Genomic DNA, 20,421 nt, shown 5'->3' with positions numbered 1-20,421 from the left:
CGGTTGGAGTGTAAAGAGTACCCGTATTCTATTTCCTTAGCTTGTGTTTAGAGGTGTACTTGCTGAGTACCGTGTGGTTTGATACTCACCCCTTGCTTCTACAATTTTTTTTGTAGGTTATGAGCCTGGATTTTGTGATACTTTCCATTCTCTTATTTTTCGAGGCTTCTTGGAGATTTGTGAGGTAGTTGTTTGTCATCTCAGCGGACCTTCTTACTCCTATTTATGATATTGTTCTATTTTAGAGACAACATTATTTGAGACTTACGTTTTCTTTCAAATCTATTGTAATACTTTAAAGGCTTGTACACATGACAACCAGATTTTGGGGGTATTTTTGAGTTAATTATGAATTTTCCGCATTTTATTGTAATGGGTGAGTGTTAGGCTGACTTGTCTTGGTGGGATAAGACGAGTGTCATCACGTCCATTTTTGGGTCGTGACACATAAAGACACCATCAAAATTGTCTCGTATTTGCATAAAGATATCTTAACTTTCAAAGTGTCCTATCAACCCACAAAACTATTTAATATCTTTGTATTTTGACTCATTCCCTCGTTTATGTAGTCGTGCGTGTTGCTCACTCCCTATGATAGAGTTCAACACTACCCAACCCTATTCTTTGAAGAAAAGTCGTCTTCTCCTTTCCTTTTCTTCTCTGTTTGGCTTGCGCCTCCACTATGACTATCATCATTCTCTCCTGAAAAAGAAATTTCCATTAATTTTTCTTCATTCAAGGTTTTTTATTCAACTATGGAGTTGGGTGACAATAAAATTTTGAATGTGGGGTTGCTTTTAGTTGCAATCTTTTGGTAGCAAAGCTCATATCTGCACTAATTATGCCTAGATCTAAGAAGCGTTTGCCTCCAGTGATTAAAGCATGACCTATTGTTGGTGGGTTGATTCGTTTTCTTAAAGGGCCAGTTATGATGCTAAGACAGGAGTATCCAAAGCTTGAGTGTGCGTTTACTCTGAATTTGTTGAACAAGAACATCACATTCTTCATTGGTCCAGAAGTTTCTGCACATTTTTTCAAAGCCCTAGAAACAGATTTTAGCCAACAGTGGTATCTTATTTCTTGGGGAAGATGATGAAGTCGTCAAACAGAGAGCACTAACGTTGATTTTGCTATGAAAAAAAATCATGAAATCAAAAAATTAGAGCTACCAAAGGCTATTTTGGGTTTAAATTTGGGGAAGATGACATAAATTAATTAAATAATTAATAATAAAGAAAGAAAATGACACGTGATACTTTTAAACTGGTCCATGACAGTGAAAACACTGCATGACGCGCCTCATGTGCGTGGTAACAACCCAGACGAGGGAATGGGTCAAAATGACTCATTTACAAAGATATTAAATAGTTTTGTAGGGTGATAAGACACTTTGAAAGTTAAGGTGTCTTTATGCAAATATGAAACAACTTTAATGGTGTCCTTATGTCTTTTCTCTAGTACTAATACATAAAGATAATGGATACCTATTACTTTTATTTTTAATGAAGTCTATCAAACAATTCATTTTAATAGAATGCATTAGAAAAAACAATATATTCATTAACTACATGTATTATCAATATCTTATTTGGTACTTTTCAACTTATATACTCTATCTGATATTATGTTATGTGTAACTAATATAGAAAAATTCATGCTATTAATAATACAAAAGTTTTTATGCACGGTTAATGACACAATGCAAATCTTGTTCACATCTTTTCTACCAAATTCATAGAGAGTATTTTTTATAAACAATTTTAAAAAAAATAATTGTATAATACATATTATTTTTAAAAACACCAAATTAAACACGATACTTATAACTTTGACATATAAAATGTGTAAAAATACTTTTTTCAGATAACTATGTAATTTTTTTCCTTTTAATTATTCATTGATTAGATATAAGCCTCAGTACGTGGCAACAAAATCCGTGAGAGCGCAGAATCAGCTCGAACCTTCAGCTGATTTATTATTATTATATTATATTATTTTGTATATATATAACTTATAGTCACCTCTCGATCAATTAAACATAAAAAATCCAGAAGAAAGCAGAATATGGCAATGAGATCTGTCGTTTCAAGCAGTGGAGTACGTCGTTTAATGGAAGGTGGTGGAAGATCATCGATTTCCGGCCTTCGTTACTATTCCGACAGCAAAGGTCGAATTTTCAGTGAAGAAGAACGTGCTAAAGAGGCTGTTTACATTCAGGTAGTATATTTTTTTTCATTCGATTTTTTATGTGTTATGTTAGCATCGAGTGCTTACGAGATACAGTATGGATGAGTTTTGGAGTGTTTAGTTGTTAATTGAAATTGAATTGAGGTGTTTTAGATGTGTAATTTTGAAGTTTTTGAGTGTTTGTTTAGGTATTATGACTTATTAATTGAATTGTTGTTTTTTTGGGGGAAAATAGAAAATGGAAAGGGAGAGGATGGAGAAGGCGAGGAAGAAAGCTGAAAAGGAGAGAGCTGAGAGAGAGAAAGCTGATAAGGTATGTATTGTTTCAGATGGAGTATTAGAATGTTTTTGGTTTGGCCAGTTTTCGTGCATTTCGACTAATTCCGCGGATCGTAGAAATAATTTTGGAACTTTCTTCATAACTGTCAATTTTTTTTCTTTAGCAGAAGGCTGAAGAAGAGGCTCATAAGAGCTGAAGTGGGTTATCTGCAGCCTTTCCCTTCAGGTCCTGTTAATAGAAATAATGTCAGCTGACCGTGTCGTCTGTCAAGCTCCTCCTCGAGCTTGTCCTTGTACAGAATATGGTTTAATTATAATAATATCACTTTTAGTAGTCTTTCCATGTTGTGTATGATGCTTGTAAACTTGCTATTCTCAAGATCGTTTTCTTTCTTTGATCTGATCCTCAACTCTTAGGGTCGTTTGGTGTGATGGATAATACCAAATAGTCCTGAGATTAAATTATAGTATCATTTAATTTGTTGTTTGGTTGATAAGTTTGGGATAACTTATCTCGAGATTAATAATTAGTACCGAGATAAGTTATTCCATCCCTTGAAAAAGTAATCTCCGGATAACTTATTTCGAGATAAAATAGGTAAATGACAGAAATATCTCTTTCAATCTTTTTGTTACATCACTTTTTATATTCATGAAAGGTATTTTTGTAAACAAATAAATTGTTCTTAAAATTTATTATTTTGATTACAACAAATTAAACATTCAATAAAAAATAATCTCATCATAATTTATTTCGATCATAATTTGAATTCAAACCAAACGATCCCTTAGTAATTTGTTGTCTAGTGAATCATAATTGTTTCATCGTGCAGGAGAACATGGGTAGAATTGACCCTGCGAACCCTGGTTCATCTGTTGGAGTGGAGACTCTGTAGACTAATGTATCTCTTGTATAAAATATACAAGATGATGTAATATACTCAGTTACGGCTAGGGGTGTCAAACTCGCACAAAATTTCAAGGGTTGGGTTCAAGATAAAAATAATTTGAATTGGGTTCAATCTCAATCTATTTTAAGAGAATTCTTAATTGAGCCCAATTCAATTTTCAATTTGAACCCGTTTTAAAGCTTTTTATTAAGATATGTTCTTATATTGAAGGTATGAATTATTATCTATTTACTATCTTTTAGTATTTATCTATTCATTTATTACTTTTTTTATTAAAAAAAATTGAGTTGAAATTCAAATTATGATTATAAAAGTTAAATATCATTATGTTAAAATTATTGAAATTAAGCGGGTTAAATTGGGCGGGTTAAGACTCAACCCATTTTTTAGCTCAAAGTAAACTTGGGCGGGTCAAGACCCAATTCAATTTTATTTCAACTCATTTTAATATCTCCAATTTTAATCTAATTCGCTCATTTGACACCTCTAGTTACGGCCTTAAGAACTGGATTTGATTAAATAAATGTGTGTTTGGTACACAAGGTTCTTATAGCAAGGTATATATAGTTAAATATTCAATATGATTTTACGAGATCTAGTTTGATTGAAGTAATGGATTTTACAACCTAAAAGGATGGGAATGTAAAACACCAAGAATGCATCCTCCTCATTCTCCCCTCTTTAACAACATAGCACAGCCATGGCAAAATATTGCGAGTCTGTTGGCTTTTTAGGATTGACTTTTGAGATGAGTCACTCAATTGAAGGTGAGTTTTGAGATAAATATCTAAGTGAAATTTGAAAAGGGTGACCTATACGTAACTTATGGTAGAAATTTATAGAAAATTATTTTCAATAGACCTTCGTGAAACATATAGAATGGAGAAGAGCTTAGAAAAATGCAATGGATTGGGAAAACATGTAGGCGCGCTAACACTATGTATCATAAAATTCAAAACTTATACTATTTCATTCCAGCAAAGGAAAACGTTTTCAAAGAAGAAAAAAACCTCAGAAGGCAAAACTTATACTAGTTCCCTAGAGAATTGAATAACAACAGTAAAATGGTTAAGCAATTGTTGGCCTTATCTCAAATCCTTCAACAATAAGTCCTCCTTTTGCATGACAACCAGTCTTCACATCTTCCATTCTCAACTCTATGCAATCATCTTCACTTTCAGTCAAAAAATTACCCAATTCTAACTCAAACCAGCCATCATCTCTAAGTTTAGGAACTGGTTTATGATCAAGCTCCATGTTACTAGGATGATCCGGATTCAAAAAAGCAATCCGCACATTTGTAGATTCAACACCAGAAATTCCAACTGAAACCTCCACTTTTCTAGCATCAAACCCATAAGAATCATCTTCCAACTTGTAAACAAAGTAAGCTGTATAGGATGTCAGTGGTGATAGAAACCCAGCTCTTATTGTGCCCCAAATTTGAAGCCACCATACAAGTTTCAGCTGAGCCACCTCTGGAAACCTGTTTTCACAATCAATACGGAGAAAACATAGATAGCTTCAATTCAACTACAATAACATATTTGGTGTAATCTCTCAAATGGGGTCTGAAGAGGAGGGTGGTATCTACGCAGACCTTACTCTTGCTTTAGTTGGGTAGAGAGATTGTTTCAAAAAGACCCTCCTCTCAAAAGAGAAGTAATCAAAGCAGGATTGCAAGAAAATATGATACCAAAATAGTTAAATATTGACACAAGCTTCAATTATTAGTAATAAGATAATGGCGAACCTGGACTCTGGTACACAAGTCCATTCCCAATATTCTGGCGTATCACCCCATGTTATATTAAGATCTCTTGCACCTAAGAAGTAGCATTTCTTTCCGGTCCATTTATCCAGTGAGAAAGTCTGTTGTACAACAGACTATATACAGTAAGTAGACAGATGAAAGAAAACAAGATGAAAACTAGACATGTTTGCTCATAGTAACATAATAAAGATATGAGCAACGAAGCAGCAGTTGCTTGTGAGGTAGTGGCGTAAATTATGACGAGCTTAATTACTCCTAATTTCAAGTTTAATTATAGCTTTCTTCACAAGGAAAGCTCGAAGTGGTAACGAATTATGACTAATGAGCATGATTTTGGGTTGCGAGTCGACAATTGACGCAAAAAATGACAAGCATATACAATGTTTTTGGATTCACCATTTCAGCTCAGCAAAGGACTACAAATTGTATACAACTTTTCAAAAAAAATAAAAATTCAAACAATTCTCCATTCAATTCTCCATGAATGAATACGACATTTGCAAGGAAGAGGATAGAAATGTTGATATTCAGATCTACTATCAATTTAGATAACCAGTAAGTAGATAAATAGCAGTAAAGTTAGTATGATTTTCATTTTCTTTACCTTGCGACCTTCATCAATTTAGAGTGGATGATCGGCGAGATAAACATAGACATCCTTGAGAGATCAGAAATCGGGGATTGGAGTCTGTGATTTGGCGATGATGGACGGATAATCGGACGGCAGAAACTTTGCCCAAACGGAATCAGAATCGGCGGCAGAATGGAGAGATGTAGAGACTAAGGAAAAGCGACAAACGTCCGGCGGGCTCGTAAAGGCGAAGATCTCGGCGATACATCCCTCCGGTAGCATCGACAGACAAGTATTGAGAGTGTATTACTGCTCTCATTTTCCTCGCTTTACTCTTTCTCCTTTGTGTGTTTTGCTGTTACACTTCATGCTACTGATATTTGCTTTTCCTTACTGGTTAAGTTTTGTAGCGGGATAAGAAATACTTATTCATATGTTAATTTTTTTCTACTAATTTTTTTCCTTTGATGGTTAAGTTTAGAGACGGGATAAGAAATAAGTTGTGTATATATTAATTTTTCTATAATTCTTTTCCTTCGTGGTTAAGTTTAGTAATGGGATAGAAATAAGTTATGCATATATTAATTTTTCAATAATTTATATTCCTTCCCTTTGAAAATAGTTGTTTATTATACTAAAAATATTTGTTCTATAATACTTGTCCAATTTAGAAAATTAAGGGATAATTTATTTTTTGTGTTTATTTTATCTTTACTATTAAAGATTATTTGTCATATAACATATTTTTCAAAACATTAAATTTATATAGTCAAATGATAATACAATAATATATATTACTCCTATTATTTATTGTTTCTTTAGACCGTGTCAAATCAATATTGGACAACAATAGTTGGATAAAGGGAATATTATGTTTGCTTTCCTTCGTGGTTAACGTAGACATTGAAAATTTGTGGACTCCGGCATTAGTAGACTTTGAAAATTTGTGGAATTTTGTAAGCTGCAAGATGTGTTCAATTCTAGTTAGGATTGGTGTATTTTAGTTAGAATTTTTGGAGGCTACTCAACCCTATACTCTAGTTCATGCATATAGAAAAGGTGTTGTATTCCTCAAAGAGGCATTTTAAATATTCTGTGACTTCTTAGAATATTCATAAAGACATCAAAATTAGTCATTCTTGTTCGAGAAACAATCCCATCGGCCCTCGAATCACGAATCTTATGAGAGAGGAATCAAGGGATCAACTGATATGTACTCACAGTCTTGATGAATAAAATTATGTTTCTCCATATTTTATTTGTGATTGTAATTTATTTTTCTGTCACTTTCAAATTTTGTTGCAGACAACTAACTTTTAGTAGTAGACTAAATAATGTTGCACGTGCTATGCACGGGCCTAATAATATAAATGGTATGTTTTGGGGCTAATAATCGAGTTTTTGAAGCGATTGTTTGCGTGGATAAAAGAATAAGTTTTTTTATCAAAAACCTGTACTTTCTTTGACGCTATTTAAGGCATAATAAGACTACCACATACAACATTTTGTAAATATTTTATGTTGTCAATTATCATGATATATAGTATTTTTACGATAGATTTACTTCAAGAATCAGTGGAATTTTTTGTATTTTATTCAAAACATATTTTATGTTGTCAATTATCATGATTTATAATATTTTTACACAGTTTTTAAATATAAAAAAAAATAAGACAAATAAATTAAAATGGACCCAATATATGTTATTTTTGTTGTCTCAATTTATGTGACACAAATGAAATTTGAAGAGTCATCCAAATTTTCATATTTAAAAAAAAAATGTTTTAAGTTATTAATTATTGTGATTTATAATATTTTAATGTAACTTTGAAATAATGTACATTACTGGTCACTTTGTCCTAATTTATGTGATATGGATAAAATTACAAAATCAATCCTTTTAAAATGTTTTTTAGATATTTTAAGTTGTTAATTATTATTATTTATAATACTTTTTTGGTAATTTTAAAATGATATGTGTTATTTTTTCTATCTCAATATATGTGAGCCTGATAGAATTCTGAGAGTCAACCTATTTTATTATATAGCTTTTAAATATTTTAAATTGGTAATTATTGTAATTTTTAATGCTTTTTAAGTCATTTGTAAATGATATATGTTGCTTCCTTGATTGAGACTTTTCCATTTGTGAGATATATATATATATATATATCTAATCTTGATTATTATATATTATATTTGGGCATAAACTCCCTTTTAAAAGTCACACAAGTATAATATATAATATTGAAGATTGGGAAAAGTCTCAATCTTGAATATTATATATTATACTTGGGCCTAAACTCCCTTTTATAATATAGTAGAATAAGAAATAAGTTATGCATATATTAATTTTCTTATAATTTATATGATGTTTGATAGGTAGATATAAAATTAGATATTTATATATAAAATTAGTCGGATATGTTAGGGTTTTGTCCTAATTTTCTCATCTTATATTTGAAGTTTATTTTTCTCTGGTTTGGAAAGTCAAAGTATTACCATAAATGTTTTAACTTTTCGTGAAAGTAAAAATATAATTTTCTTTCATATTTGATTTATTCTTTCTTAGGGGTCGTTTAGAGATCGAGTTTTCTTTATGGGGAGATTTTCTCTTTACAGTTTCTATGCTTTTAATTAGTTTTTAATCATGTAAGCCAATTGGTCACATCAAATAATAATATTATGGCATTTAGTATAGTTTTATGTGTCGTCTAATTTATCTGCATATGATTTGCAATTGTAAACTTTTGCATGACGCTCTAATCACTTTCGAACTCAACAAGTGGTATGATATCACAACACATGTTCAATGATCCAATGGAACAAAGTTAAAGACATGTTCAAAGCAGTTTCAGATCAATTTGCAATCAACGTGATGATAATGAAGGTTTTTATGCTACTACATGTGGAGAGGATTTTCAGATATATTTTCAACAATCCTGCTGTTTCATCCTTTAAAACAAAATCAATTTTCAACCCATGATTACTTTAACACATGGGCTCCAACTTTCAACCCCAACAAACTTTTAATGCTCGAATTCCTCTTTTAACTCATGCATCACTTTCAACTCATGCATCTTACTTTAATGCACGAGCTCCACTTTCAACTCATGCATATTACTTGTAACGCATGAGCTCCACTTTCAACTCTGCTCATAACTTTTAACACATGACTCTAATTTTTAACTCATATCAATTTTTAGATCATTGTAAGCAACAGTGATACATGAGGATTGTGTGAAGGAAGATGATCAAGATTATTTTTTCAAAAAATTCAAGCCAAAATGGGAGATTTTCTAGGGTTTTTATACCCTAATTTTCTTACCTTATTTGAAGTTTATTTTTCTCTAGAAGGAAAGTCAAAGTATTACCATAAATGCTTTAACTTTTCCTGAAAGGAAAATATAATTTTCTTCCATATTTGATTTAATCTTTCCTGAGAGGAAAAGTCTGGAATCCTATAAATTAAATACCCACCTTCTCATACCAAAAAACACAATATAATCTACAACGTAGTCGTTTAGAGAGTTTTGCTTAAAGGGAGATTTTCTCTCTACAATTTTTATGTTTTTAATTAGTTTTAAATTATGTAGGCCAATTGATCATATCAAATAATAATATTATGGCTTTTAGTATAGTTTTATGTGTCGTCTAATTTATCGACATATGATTTGCAATTATAAGTTTCCGCATGACGCCCTAATCTCTTTGAAACCCAACAGGATATTGGGTTGACAAATTAGAAACTTCATATGTTATATTATATGCAAAATAAAAGGTGAGATAACTAATATATGTATAACTAAGAAAGGCAAGAAAAAATGCGCTCGAGCAGAAGGACTCACGCTCGGTGATTCAGGAAGACCGAAGAGCAGTCCAGTTGAACCCAACAAGATATTGGGTTGACAAATTTAGAAACTTCATATATTATAATATATTCAAAATAAAAGGTGAGATAACTAATATATATATAACTAATAGATGAATAATTAATATTTGTATAATTAATTCATGCATAAAATAATATGAATTCACTAATAATTAATTTATTACTGATACCTACATAACTCTAACCAGTTACTAAACGGTCTCTTAGGGCGAGGTAATATGAAATATGATGTATATTAATAATGTTATAATATGATATTGGGTTGACAAATTAGAAACTTTGTATATTATATAATATGCGGATAAAAGGTGAAATAATTAATATATGTATAATTAATATTTATATAATTAATACATGCATAAAATAATAATGAATTCACTAATAATTAAATCATATATTACTAATACTTACATAACTCTAACTAGTTACTAAACGTCCCCTTAGGGTGCAGTAATGTGAAATATGATGTATATTAGTGATATTAATTGATTATTGTTGTTGAAGTATGTGTTATGCTTGTATTACTTATGCTGATATTATTTCTTTTGCAATATTTAATTTGGTATATTTGAAACACATGCATTATATAATTCCTAATTCTTTACATAATCCTCTCCACATATAGTTAAATATGATAGACACAAATAGCTAAATACAATAGACTGGATGCGTAAAAAGATTTTAATGAGCAATTGTATTTCTTTTAAATCACGTTAGTGTATGCATTACAATTTCTTGCTTCCTAATTTCACAATTTTTTATGTATTAGTTATATATAACATAATATCAAATAGAGTTTATAACTAATAACGAACTCCTCAACTTTCTTGTTCAATATATTTCTCTTAGAAATGAATTTTTGACCATAAAGGTTCCTTCACAAAAATTAAATCAGGTAAAAAAATGTAGTCGATGGACAACATGTGAATATTCCTATACTACATCTTGTTCGTTCTGAGGAAAAAGGAGGACCAGAAATAAATAAAAAATACTCTATTTGTTTCTTAGCAAGGTATATAATATACCATTAAATACTCAATATAATTTCACAAGATTTAATTTCATTCAAGTAACAGAAAATCTTGACTGAAAGGATGGAAATATACAACACTAAGAATGCATCCTCCTCTTTCTCCCCTCTTAACAATATACCACAGCCATGGCAAAACGTTGCCAGTCTGTTGGCTTGATTAGGATTGGCTTTTGAGACAGTCATTCAACTGACTGGTGAATTTTGAGATAAATATTTGTATACATAACTTACCCCTACCTTATAGAGATAGAAAATTAGTCTCAATAGACCCTCGTGAAACATATAGAATAGAGAGGAGCTTAAAAAAATATAATGGATTGGTAAAATATGTAAGGCCCGGTAACACCATGTATCATAAAATTCAAAATTTATACTATTCATTACAGCAAAGAAAAGAACCTCAGAAGGCAAAACCAAGTAGTTCACTAAATGAATTGAGTAACAACAGTAAAATGGTTAAGCAATTGTTGGCCTTATCTCAATTCCTTCAACAATAAGGCCTCGTTTTGTACAACCAGTTTTCACATCTTCAATTCTTAACTCGATGCAATCATCTTCATTTTCAGTAAAAAAATTACCTAATTCCAACTCAAACCAGCCATCATCTCTAAGTTTAGGAACTGGTTTATCAAGCTTCAAGTTACTAGGATGATGATCCCAATCAACATCTTCGGGAGGATCATAATCAATTCCAGGCCAACCAGGCCCCACCCAACAGTACCCTATATAAGGGGAGGGCGGAGTATAAGGTGACGTGTACATATCCACAGGTATAAATTGAGGATTCAGATGCAAAAAAGCAATCCGCCCATTTGCAGATTCAACACCAGAAATTCCAACTGAAACTTCCATGTGTCTAGTATCAAACCCATAAGAATCATCTCCCAACTTGTAAACAAAGTAAGCTGTGTAGGATGTCAGTGGTGATAGAATCCCAGCTCTTATTGTGCCCCAAATTTGAAGCCACCTTACAAATTTCAGCTGAGCCACCTCTGGAAACCTGTTTTCACAATCAATAGATAGCTTCAATTCAACTACAAAATTTTCATTTTAAATTCAACAACAACAATAACATATTTGGTATAATCTCTCAAATGGGGTCTGGAGAGGAGGGTGGTATCTACGCAGACCTTACTCTTACTTTAGTTGGGTAGAGAGATTGTTTCCTCAGCTCAAAAGAGAAGTAATCGAAGCAGGATTGCAAGAAAATATGATACCAAAATAGTTAAATATTGACACGAAGCTTCAATTATTAGTAATAAGATAATGGCGAACCTGGACTCTGGTACACAAGTCCATTCCCAATATTCTGGCGTATCACCCCATGTTATATTAAGATCTCTTGCACCTAAGAAGTAGCATTTCTTTCCGGTCCATTTATCCAGTGAGAAAGTCTGTTGTACAACAGACTATTTACAGTAAGTAGACAGATGAAAGAGAACAAGATGAAAACTAGACATTTTTGCTCATAGTAACATAATAAAGATAATGAGCAACGAAGCAGCAGTTGCTTGTGAGGTAGTCGCGTAAATTATGACGAGCTTAATTACTCCTAATTTCAAGTTTAATTATAGCCTTCTTCCCAAGGAAAACTCAAAGATGGTAACGAATTATGACTAATGAGCATGATTTTTTGTGGTTGCGAGTACTCGACAATTGACGCAAAAAATGACAAGCGTATACAAATGTTTTTGGATTCACCATTTCAGCTCAGCAAATGACTACATACAACTTTCAAAAAAAAAATTCAAACAATTTTCCGTTCAATTCTCACGACATTTGCAAGGAAGAGAATACAAATGTTGATATCAATTTAGATAACCAGTAAGTAGATAAATTGCAGCAAGTTAATATGATTTCCATTTTTTTACCTTGCGACCTTCATCAATTAAGATTGGATGATCGGAGAGATAAACATAGACATCCTTGAGCGATCGGAAATTGGGGATCGGAGTCGGTGATTTGGCAATGATGGACGGATAATCGGACGGCAGAAATTTTGCCCAAACGGAATCAGAATCGGCGGCAGAATGGAGAGATGTAGAGATTAAGGAAAAGCGGCAAACATCCGGCGGGCTCGTAAAGGCGAAGATCTCGGCGATACATCCCTCTGGTAGCATCGACAGACAAGGACGAGTATTATTGCTCTCATTTTCTTCGCTTTGCTCTTTCTCCATTGGGTGTGTTTAGCCGACACGTAATTCATGCTACTACTCATATTTATAGGTGTGGTTAAGTTTGGTAGCGGGATAACAAATAAGTTATAAACATATTTGTATTCCATTGAATGTCTATTCCGGAGAAAAATTAGGAATTTTATTAGATGAACATTTAATCGTTTATCGCGTTATGTAAATAAACAATTACATGAATAAATTTCTTGATTTCCTTCTAATTGTCAAGTTTGGTAGTGAGATAAGAAATAAGTTATGCATTTATCAATTTTTCTATAATTCTTTTTCTTTGTGGTTAAGTTTGGTGACGGGATAAGAAATAAGTTTATGCATATGTTAATTTTCCTAGAATTTATATGATGTTTGGTTTTTGTGGGATAAGAAATAAGTTATTCATATATTATTTTTCATATAATTTATATGACGTTTGGTAAGTAGATAGAAAATTAGTTAATTACTTGGTCGACAATTTAGAAACTTTATATATTATTTTATATGTAGGATAAAAGATGGAATAATTAAGATATGTATATTTAATACATGAATAATTAATTCTTGTAAAATTAATATCTACATAACTCTAACCAACTAATTCATATATTATTGATATCTATATAACTCTAATCAGCTACTAAATGACCCTAACGTAATGTAGAAATAATTTGTTTGGACGGTTTGGTATATCTGGAGTGCACAATAATGTGAAATATTGTGTATATTAATAATGTTAATTGAATATTGTTATTGAATATGATTTATATTGATATTATTTATGCTGATATTATTTTTTATACAATGTTTGATTTAAATGTCATGCATTATATAATTTCTATCAAAAAATTCTTCACAAAATCCTCTCCACAAATAGTTAAATACAATAGATTTAATGCGAAAAAGATTTTAACGAGCAATTATATTTGTATTCTTTTGGGATAAGGCACAAGTATCCCTTAGACTATGATTGATAGCTCAGAGAATAGCTTTAATTAAAGAGCTTATTACCCCTGAACTCATTTTTTTTTTGTAATTTTGTACACCTTTTGGCGTACATAGCACACTCTGTGCCTCCATGTAGTTGAAGCGCGTGGAAGATGTTTGGATGTCACGTAAGTTAAAAAGGTGTACAAAATTACAAAAAAAAATGGGTTCGGGGGTAATAAGACCTTAGTTTAGTTAAGGTGTGTCTCTGAGATTTCGGTTATAGTCTAGGGGATACTTGCGCCTTATCCCTATTTTTTTAAAATTACGTTAGTGCATGCATTATAATTTCTTACATTGCTAATATCATAATTTTTCATGTATTAGTCATACATAACATAATATCAAATAGAATTTAACTAGTAACAAACTCCTTAACTTTCTTGTTCAATGTATTTCTTTTAGAAATGGATTTTTGACTATAACGGTTCCTCCGCAAGATTCATTCATAAAGGGTGAGTCAAGGCCTAACTAAATCAGACAAAAAGACGTAATTGATGGACAACATGTGAATATTTCTATACTACCTCTTGTTGGTTCCGAGGAACAAAGGAGGACTAAAAACAAATCAAAATACTACAAGAAAAACACAAATGAAACCAAATAATTTTATTGAGCTCACACCCTATATACTTCACTAACTACTCATTGAATTCATAAAACAACAAAGATATAAAACAACAACAGATTTAGTGTAATCTCACGAGGGAGGTCTGAGGAGAATGATTTGTGCATACACCATACTGTTTTCGAAAGACCCTCAGCTAAAACATCAAGATTGTTTCCTTGCTATTTTGATCTTCTTAATCGTTTTAACATCTGTCTTAAATGACTTAGCAAGTACCAATTCACTAATTCCACTACTAAAAATTGATGATGGCAATGTAACAGTTCCAGGACTAGCACCACCAAGAGCAGCTACACCAACTGCTTTTCTCTTATAATCAAAATTATACTGATAATGTTGTAATCCTTTAGGAAACAGAAAAATATCCCCTGCTTGAAGTCTCTGAGTATACAGAACATCCTTCGTATCGACAAAACCAACCTCTAAAACGCCTTCCAGGAGGAGAAAGAGTCCAGTAGCGCGAGAATGGTAGTGGGGCGGGTTCACAGAACCTGGAGGGAATTGAAGCACAGCTAGTGACACTCCTTGACCATTAAGAACTGGAAACTCTGCCTTTGTAGCCTTTGTTGTGGTACATTTATCTAATGGTTTTTGAAATATACCACGCATCGCGGTGTATGTGAAGTAATTGGCATCAATAGAGGATTTATTTTCAGGGGACGTGAAATCTGAAAGGATGTCTGGATCACTTGCTATTGTTGTTCTTGATATGACAATTGTAAAAATTGAAATTAGAAGGAATAGGGAAGATTTTGTGATATTTGTGAACATGTTTGATTAATTTGACAAATTTTTTTGATAGTTAAGTTGTTTAATTTATAATGTGTTGTATAGCACACCAAAATATTATTCAATATGAAAGTGGTTATACAGATTTTGAACGATTCATTCAATGATTTAAAATTAAACATTGTTATCAATTATAACGCTGCATAATGATAAATATTATCTTGTTAATAACTCAAGGAAAGGACAAAATATAGGTTGTGTATATAGTCTAATTTTTTCATGTTTGGTCGATTAAAATATTTTAGAAAATATACAAATTGTTTGTCATGCTTTATTTGAGTTGAAAGTTTTCCAGAAACGATCTCTCTACCTTTACGAGATAGGGTAAGGTTTGTACCATCCTCATACCCATACTTGTGGTACTACACGGGATACATTGTTGTTTTATAGTTTCTACGAAAACGAGTTTCAAAAGTGATTTCCCTTGTGAGAATTGGTAAAGCAATTGGCTAACTATAAGATTTTAATACAATATTTAGAGGGAAGCTATATTCAACACGGGTATATGGTGTGCATATTTTGATAAATACTGAATTATCATATTGAAATCAAACAATTCAATATTTTGATATTAGTATTTTGATGATCATTGTGCACATCAAAAGTTTTTAGTATTCAGTACGATATTTAGTATTTATATTTAAAAAATGAGATACTAAAATATTGAATGTCGTCATACCATATTCACATACTAAATTTACTCACACACAATGTTTCATATATCAAACCAAGTAACAAACTAAAGTAAAGATATCCATAAACGTAGCATACATTATATATTTGACGTAAATATCAAGTACGACTAAATATTTTGTCAAAACAATAGGACTCTTTCCTTTTCATCATGGCAACTCCTTGAATAATTCTTGAAACAACCAAGAAATTAAAAACTAAGGTTAGGTAAGGTAGAAAGTATCAAAGAAAGCTATGTTTATACCTGCTACATAAAATTACTTATTGATTTGAAGCTTTTGGATCAAGAGTTTACTTTGTTTTTGAGTTTTCAATAAATAAAAATGATACATTTGATGAATTTCTCAATACAAATATAGGGTCTACTGGACCCAATACCTTAAATTCACCCGTGTTATTTATACATAATAGTGAGTAATAGTATTTATCGATCAAACATGTATAATCACAATTTTGGTGCACTTGAGCCAAATAATTTTATTGAGCTCACACCCTATATACTTCACTAACTAATCATTGAATTCATAAAACAACAAAGATATAAAACAACAACATACTTAGTGTAATCTCACGAGGGAGGTCTGAGGAGAATGATCTGTGCACACACCATACTGTTTTCGAAAGACCCTCAGCTAAAACATCAAGATTGTTTGCTTGCTATTTTGATCTTCTTAATCGTTTTAACATCTGTCTTAAATGACTTAGCAAGTACCAAATCACTAATTCCACTACTAAAAATTGATGATGGCAATGTAACAGTTCCAGGACTAGCACCACCAAGAGCAGCTACACCAACTGCTTTTCTCTTATGATCAAAATTATACTGATAATGTTGTAATCCTTTAGGAAAAACAAAAATATCCCCTGCTTTTAGTCTCTGAGTATACAGAACATCCTTCGTATCGACAAAACCAACCTCTAATACGCCTTCCAGGAGGAGAAAGAGTCCAGTAGCGCGAGAATGGTAATGAGGCGGGTTCACAGAACCTGGAGGGAATTGAAGCACAGCTAGTGACACTCCTTGTCCATTCAGAACTGGAAACTCTGCCTTTGTAGCCTTTGTTGTGGTACATTTATCTACTGATTTTTGAAATATACCACGCATTGCGGTGTATGTGAAGTAATTGGCATCAACAGAGGATTGGTTTTCAGGGGACGTGAAATCTGAAAGGATGTCTGGATCACTTGCTAGTGTTGTTGTCGATATTACAATTGTAAAAATTGAAATAAGAAGGAATAGTGAAGATTTTTTGATATTTGTGGTCATGTTTGATTGTTTTTGTTTGATTAATTTGACAATTTTTTTGATTGTTAAGTTGTTTAATTTATAATGTGTTGTATAGCACACCAAAATATTATTCAATATGAAAGTGGTTATACTGCTTTTGAACGATTCATTCAATGATTTAAAATTAAACATTGTTATCAATTATAACGCTGCATAATGATAAATATTATATTGTTAATAACTCGAGGAAAGGACAAAATATAGGGTGTGCGTATACACTCCAATTTTTTTATGTTTGGTCGATTAAAATATTTTTAAAAATATTCAAATTGTTTGCCATGCTTAATTTAAGTTGAAAGATTCCTAGAAATAAACTTTCTACCTTGTAGAGGTAGGATAAGGTTTGTACCCTCCTCATACATTTACTTGTGATATTACACTGAATACGTGATTGTTTAACCGTTTCTATGAAAACGAGTTTCAAAAAGTGACTTCCCTTGTGAGAATTGAGAATAGGTAAAACAATTGGCTAAATATAAGATTTTAATACAATATTTAGAGGGCAGCTATATTCAACACGGGTATATGGTGTGCATATTTTGATAAATACTGAATTATCATATTAAAATCAAACAATTTGATATTAGTATTTTGATGATCATTGTGCACGTAATTCTAGAATAAAATAATTAGGAAAAGACTCAATTGTCCGTAAGAAAATAACTGCTGCCCCTAACGACACCTCAGGACGACGGACCGTGGTTTGACCGACAGTCCGTCCTATTCGTCCGTCAATTGTTTCAGAAACTAGATTTTGGGGTCATGGACCATGGACCCTCAACCCAATGACGGTCCGTTGGTCCGGCCATGGTTTGGGGTCCTTTGGACCTTGCTCTGTGGCCAATCCACGGACCAGACCCACGGTCCGTGGCTCAGTCCACGTGTCGTGGCTAGCCTACATCGGATGGCACCAGAAGCCTGAAAACTGCTATCATGGCCCTTCTCAAGTCCAAGGTGTTACATTATCTCTCCCTTGGGATCATTCGTCCTCGAATGAGATTCAAGACATCATAAGAGAAAAGGACTCTAAACTAGCATCCCATCATGCATGCAACTTCATAAAAATGCACACAACCAAGGAGGAACATCGACTCCACATCAAAAGCATTTAGTATTCAGTACAATATTTAGTATTAATTAAAAAAAATGAGATATTAAAATATTGAATATCATACCATACTTACTCGCACACAATGCTTCATATATCAAACGAAGTAACAAATAAAAGTAAAAATATCCATAAACGTAACATAAATTATATATTTGACGTAAATATCAAGTGCGACTAAATATTTTGTCAAAACAATAGAAGGACAATTTCTTTTTCATCATGGCAACTGCTTGAATAATTCTTGAAACAGCCAAGAAATTAAAAACTAAGGTTAGGTAAAGTAGAAAGTATCAAAGAAAGCTATGCTTATACCTGCTACATAAAATTACTTATTGATTTGAAGCTTTTGGATCAAGAGTTTACTTTGTTTTTGAATTTTCAATAAATAAAATTTATACATTTGATGAATTTCTCAATACAAATATAGGGTCTACTGGACCCAATACCCTAAATTCACCCGTGTTATTTATACATAATAGTGAGTAATAGTATTTATCGATCAAACATGTATAATCACAATTTTGGTGCACTTGAGCCAATATCTTTCGGGAATAACCTCTCTACCTCCATCAAGTAGGGGTAAAATCTACTTACAGTTTACCATTCCTAGATAGCACTCATAAGAATTAACTATTGTTGTAATTGTTGCTTTATAATCACAATTTGATGTATTTTTCGAAAAATATATCCACTAATTTTCTTACCATGCCATAAATAAAAACAGACTATATGGCTTCTAGTGATGATATATTACTAATATTATGCATGAGTATTTCCTTTACTACTTCATGTCCCTAGCAATTCTTTTAAATAAAATCATTTGATATTCGAAATTCATTTCAAAGCTCAAACTCAAGTCTTCTCATTTAAAAGTATAACGATTTCATCCATCCCACCACATTTATTAGGGCGGCACCTCTCAACTTTTTATCAAATTTAATAAGTACCTGTTTCTGGTACACTTACACATTCAATTTAAGTCGAAATTGAATAAGTCTTGAAACTTTTTGAAATACAGCTGATAATATATACCCTACAATATTAGAAATTGCTCAATTGAATTAATCATTTGACTTTATCAGCAACTAACTTATTCAATTTAAGTCCAAATAATACAAATTTTTTGGTATGCTACTTACAACACACTATAAATTGAACATGTTAACCATCAAAAAAATTATCAACTTAGAAAACATTTTTTTCATCAAAACAAAAAAATAAAACATGGCCTGGATTTCCACTAAATCATCCTTATTAGTTCTAATTTCAATTTTTACAATTGTCATATCAAGAACAACAATAGCAAGTGATCCGGACATCCTTTCAGATTTCGCGTCCCCTGAAAATCAAACCTCTGTTGATGGCAATTACTTCACATACACCGCGATGCGCGGTATATTTCAAAAATCAGTAGATAAATGTACTACAACAAAGGCTACAAAGGCAGAGTTTCCAGTTCTTGATGGTCAAGGAGTGTCACTAGCTGTGCTTCAATTCCCACCAGGTTCTGTGAACCCGCCTCACTACCATTCCCGCGCAACTGGACTTTTCCTCCTCCTGGAAGGCGTTTTAGAGGTTGGTTTTGTCGATACGAAGGGTGTTCTGTATACTCAGAGACTAAAAGCAGGGGATATTTTTCTGTTTCCTAAAGGACTACAACATTATCAGTATAATTTTGATTATAAGAGAAAAGCAGTTGGTGTAGCTGCTCTTGGTAGTGCTAGTCCTGGAACTGTTACATTGCCATCATCAATTTTTAATAGTGGAATTAGTGAATTGGTACTTGCTAAGTCATTTAAGACAGATGTTAAGACGATTAAGAAGATCAAAGAAGCAACCACAACACCCTGATATCACTCTCCAGTTGTCAGAGGCGGATTCAGGATTTAAATTTGATACGTTCAATTTTTAAGATTCTGAGCATTGTATTCATTGTAGTGTAAGCTTATGGTTTCAGATCTAGTGTTTCTTGATGCATTTCTATACTCCATGTCGAAAGTTATGGATTCAGATTATTCTGTAGTCAAAAAGGCTACATTTGTCCCCACATATTGTACTACTATCATTTTTTAAGAGTATATTTGTTGTTTTAATATAGTCAAGTATTGAACAT

At 32.1% G+C, this 20,421-nt stretch overlaps 5 protein-coding genes and 1 pseudogene across 6 annotated transcripts; 2 read left to right on the top strand and 4 right to left on the bottom strand.

Annotated features, from left to right (window-relative positions):
• The first annotated feature begins 1,951 nt into the window (after positions 1-1,951).
• LOC125835834 (uncharacterized) lies at positions 1,952-2,807 on the top strand. 2 transcript variants are annotated; one of them, XM_049514939.1, is made up of 3 exons: positions 1,952-2,217; positions 2,423-2,500; positions 2,634-2,807. In XM_049514939.1, exons 1-3 carry the CDS (start codon positions 2,065-2,067, stop codon positions 2,661-2,663), a joined length of 261 nt encoding a protein of 86 aa, XP_049370896.1. In that variant the 5' UTR covers positions 1,952-2,064; the 3' UTR covers positions 2,664-2,807. The 2 variants fall into 2 exon arrangements, with proteins under 2 accessions (XP_049370896.1, XP_049370895.1); XM_049514938.1 differs by having other exon boundaries at positions 2,039-2,217; positions 2,631-2,807.
• Positions 2,808-4,445: 1,638 nt separating this feature from the next.
• Positions 4,446-6,004, bottom strand: LOC125835837 (F-box protein At2g02240-like; annotated as a pseudogene).
• Positions 6,005-11,094: 5,090 nt separating this feature from the next.
• On the bottom strand, positions 11,095-12,830 carry LOC125835757 (putative F-box protein PP2-B12; the record flags this gene model as incomplete). The annotated part of the gene is made up of 4 exons (XM_049514852.1): positions 11,095-11,298; positions 11,425-11,647; positions 11,923-12,041; positions 12,519-12,830. Coding segments are annotated over 4 exons (849 nt in total), but the record flags the coding sequence as incomplete, so codon positions are not given.
• Positions 12,831-14,571: 1,741 nt separating this feature from the next.
• On the bottom strand, positions 14,572-15,198 carry LOC125835756 (putative germin-like protein 9-2). The gene has a single exon (XM_049514851.1). It carries the CDS (start codon positions 15,196-15,198, stop codon positions 14,572-14,574), a length of 627 nt encoding a protein of 208 aa, XP_049370808.1.
• A 1,351-nt stretch (positions 15,199-16,549) lies between these two features.
• Positions 16,550-17,176, bottom strand: LOC125835755 (putative germin-like protein 9-2). The gene has a single exon (XM_049514850.1). It carries the CDS (start codon positions 17,174-17,176, stop codon positions 16,550-16,552), a length of 627 nt encoding a protein of 208 aa, XP_049370807.1.
• A 2,356-nt stretch (positions 17,177-19,532) lies between these two features.
• Positions 19,533-20,159, top strand: LOC125835826 (putative germin-like protein 9-2). The gene has a single exon (XM_049514929.1). The coding sequence runs from the start codon at positions 19,533-19,535 to the stop codon at positions 20,157-20,159; it is 627 nt and encodes a 208-aa protein (XP_049370886.1).
• The last annotated feature ends 262 nt before the right edge of the window (positions 20,160-20,421 follow it).

The sequence above is a fragment of the Solanum verrucosum genome, unplaced genomic scaffold (assembly GCF_900185275.1).
Source record: "Solanum verrucosum unplaced genomic scaffold, falcon-dt-bn FXZP01000128.1, whole genome shotgun sequence".
Taxonomy (NCBI): domain Eukaryota; kingdom Viridiplantae; phylum Streptophyta; class Magnoliopsida; order Solanales; family Solanaceae; genus Solanum; species Solanum verrucosum.
This window is presented reverse-complemented; position numbering and strand designations above follow the sequence as displayed.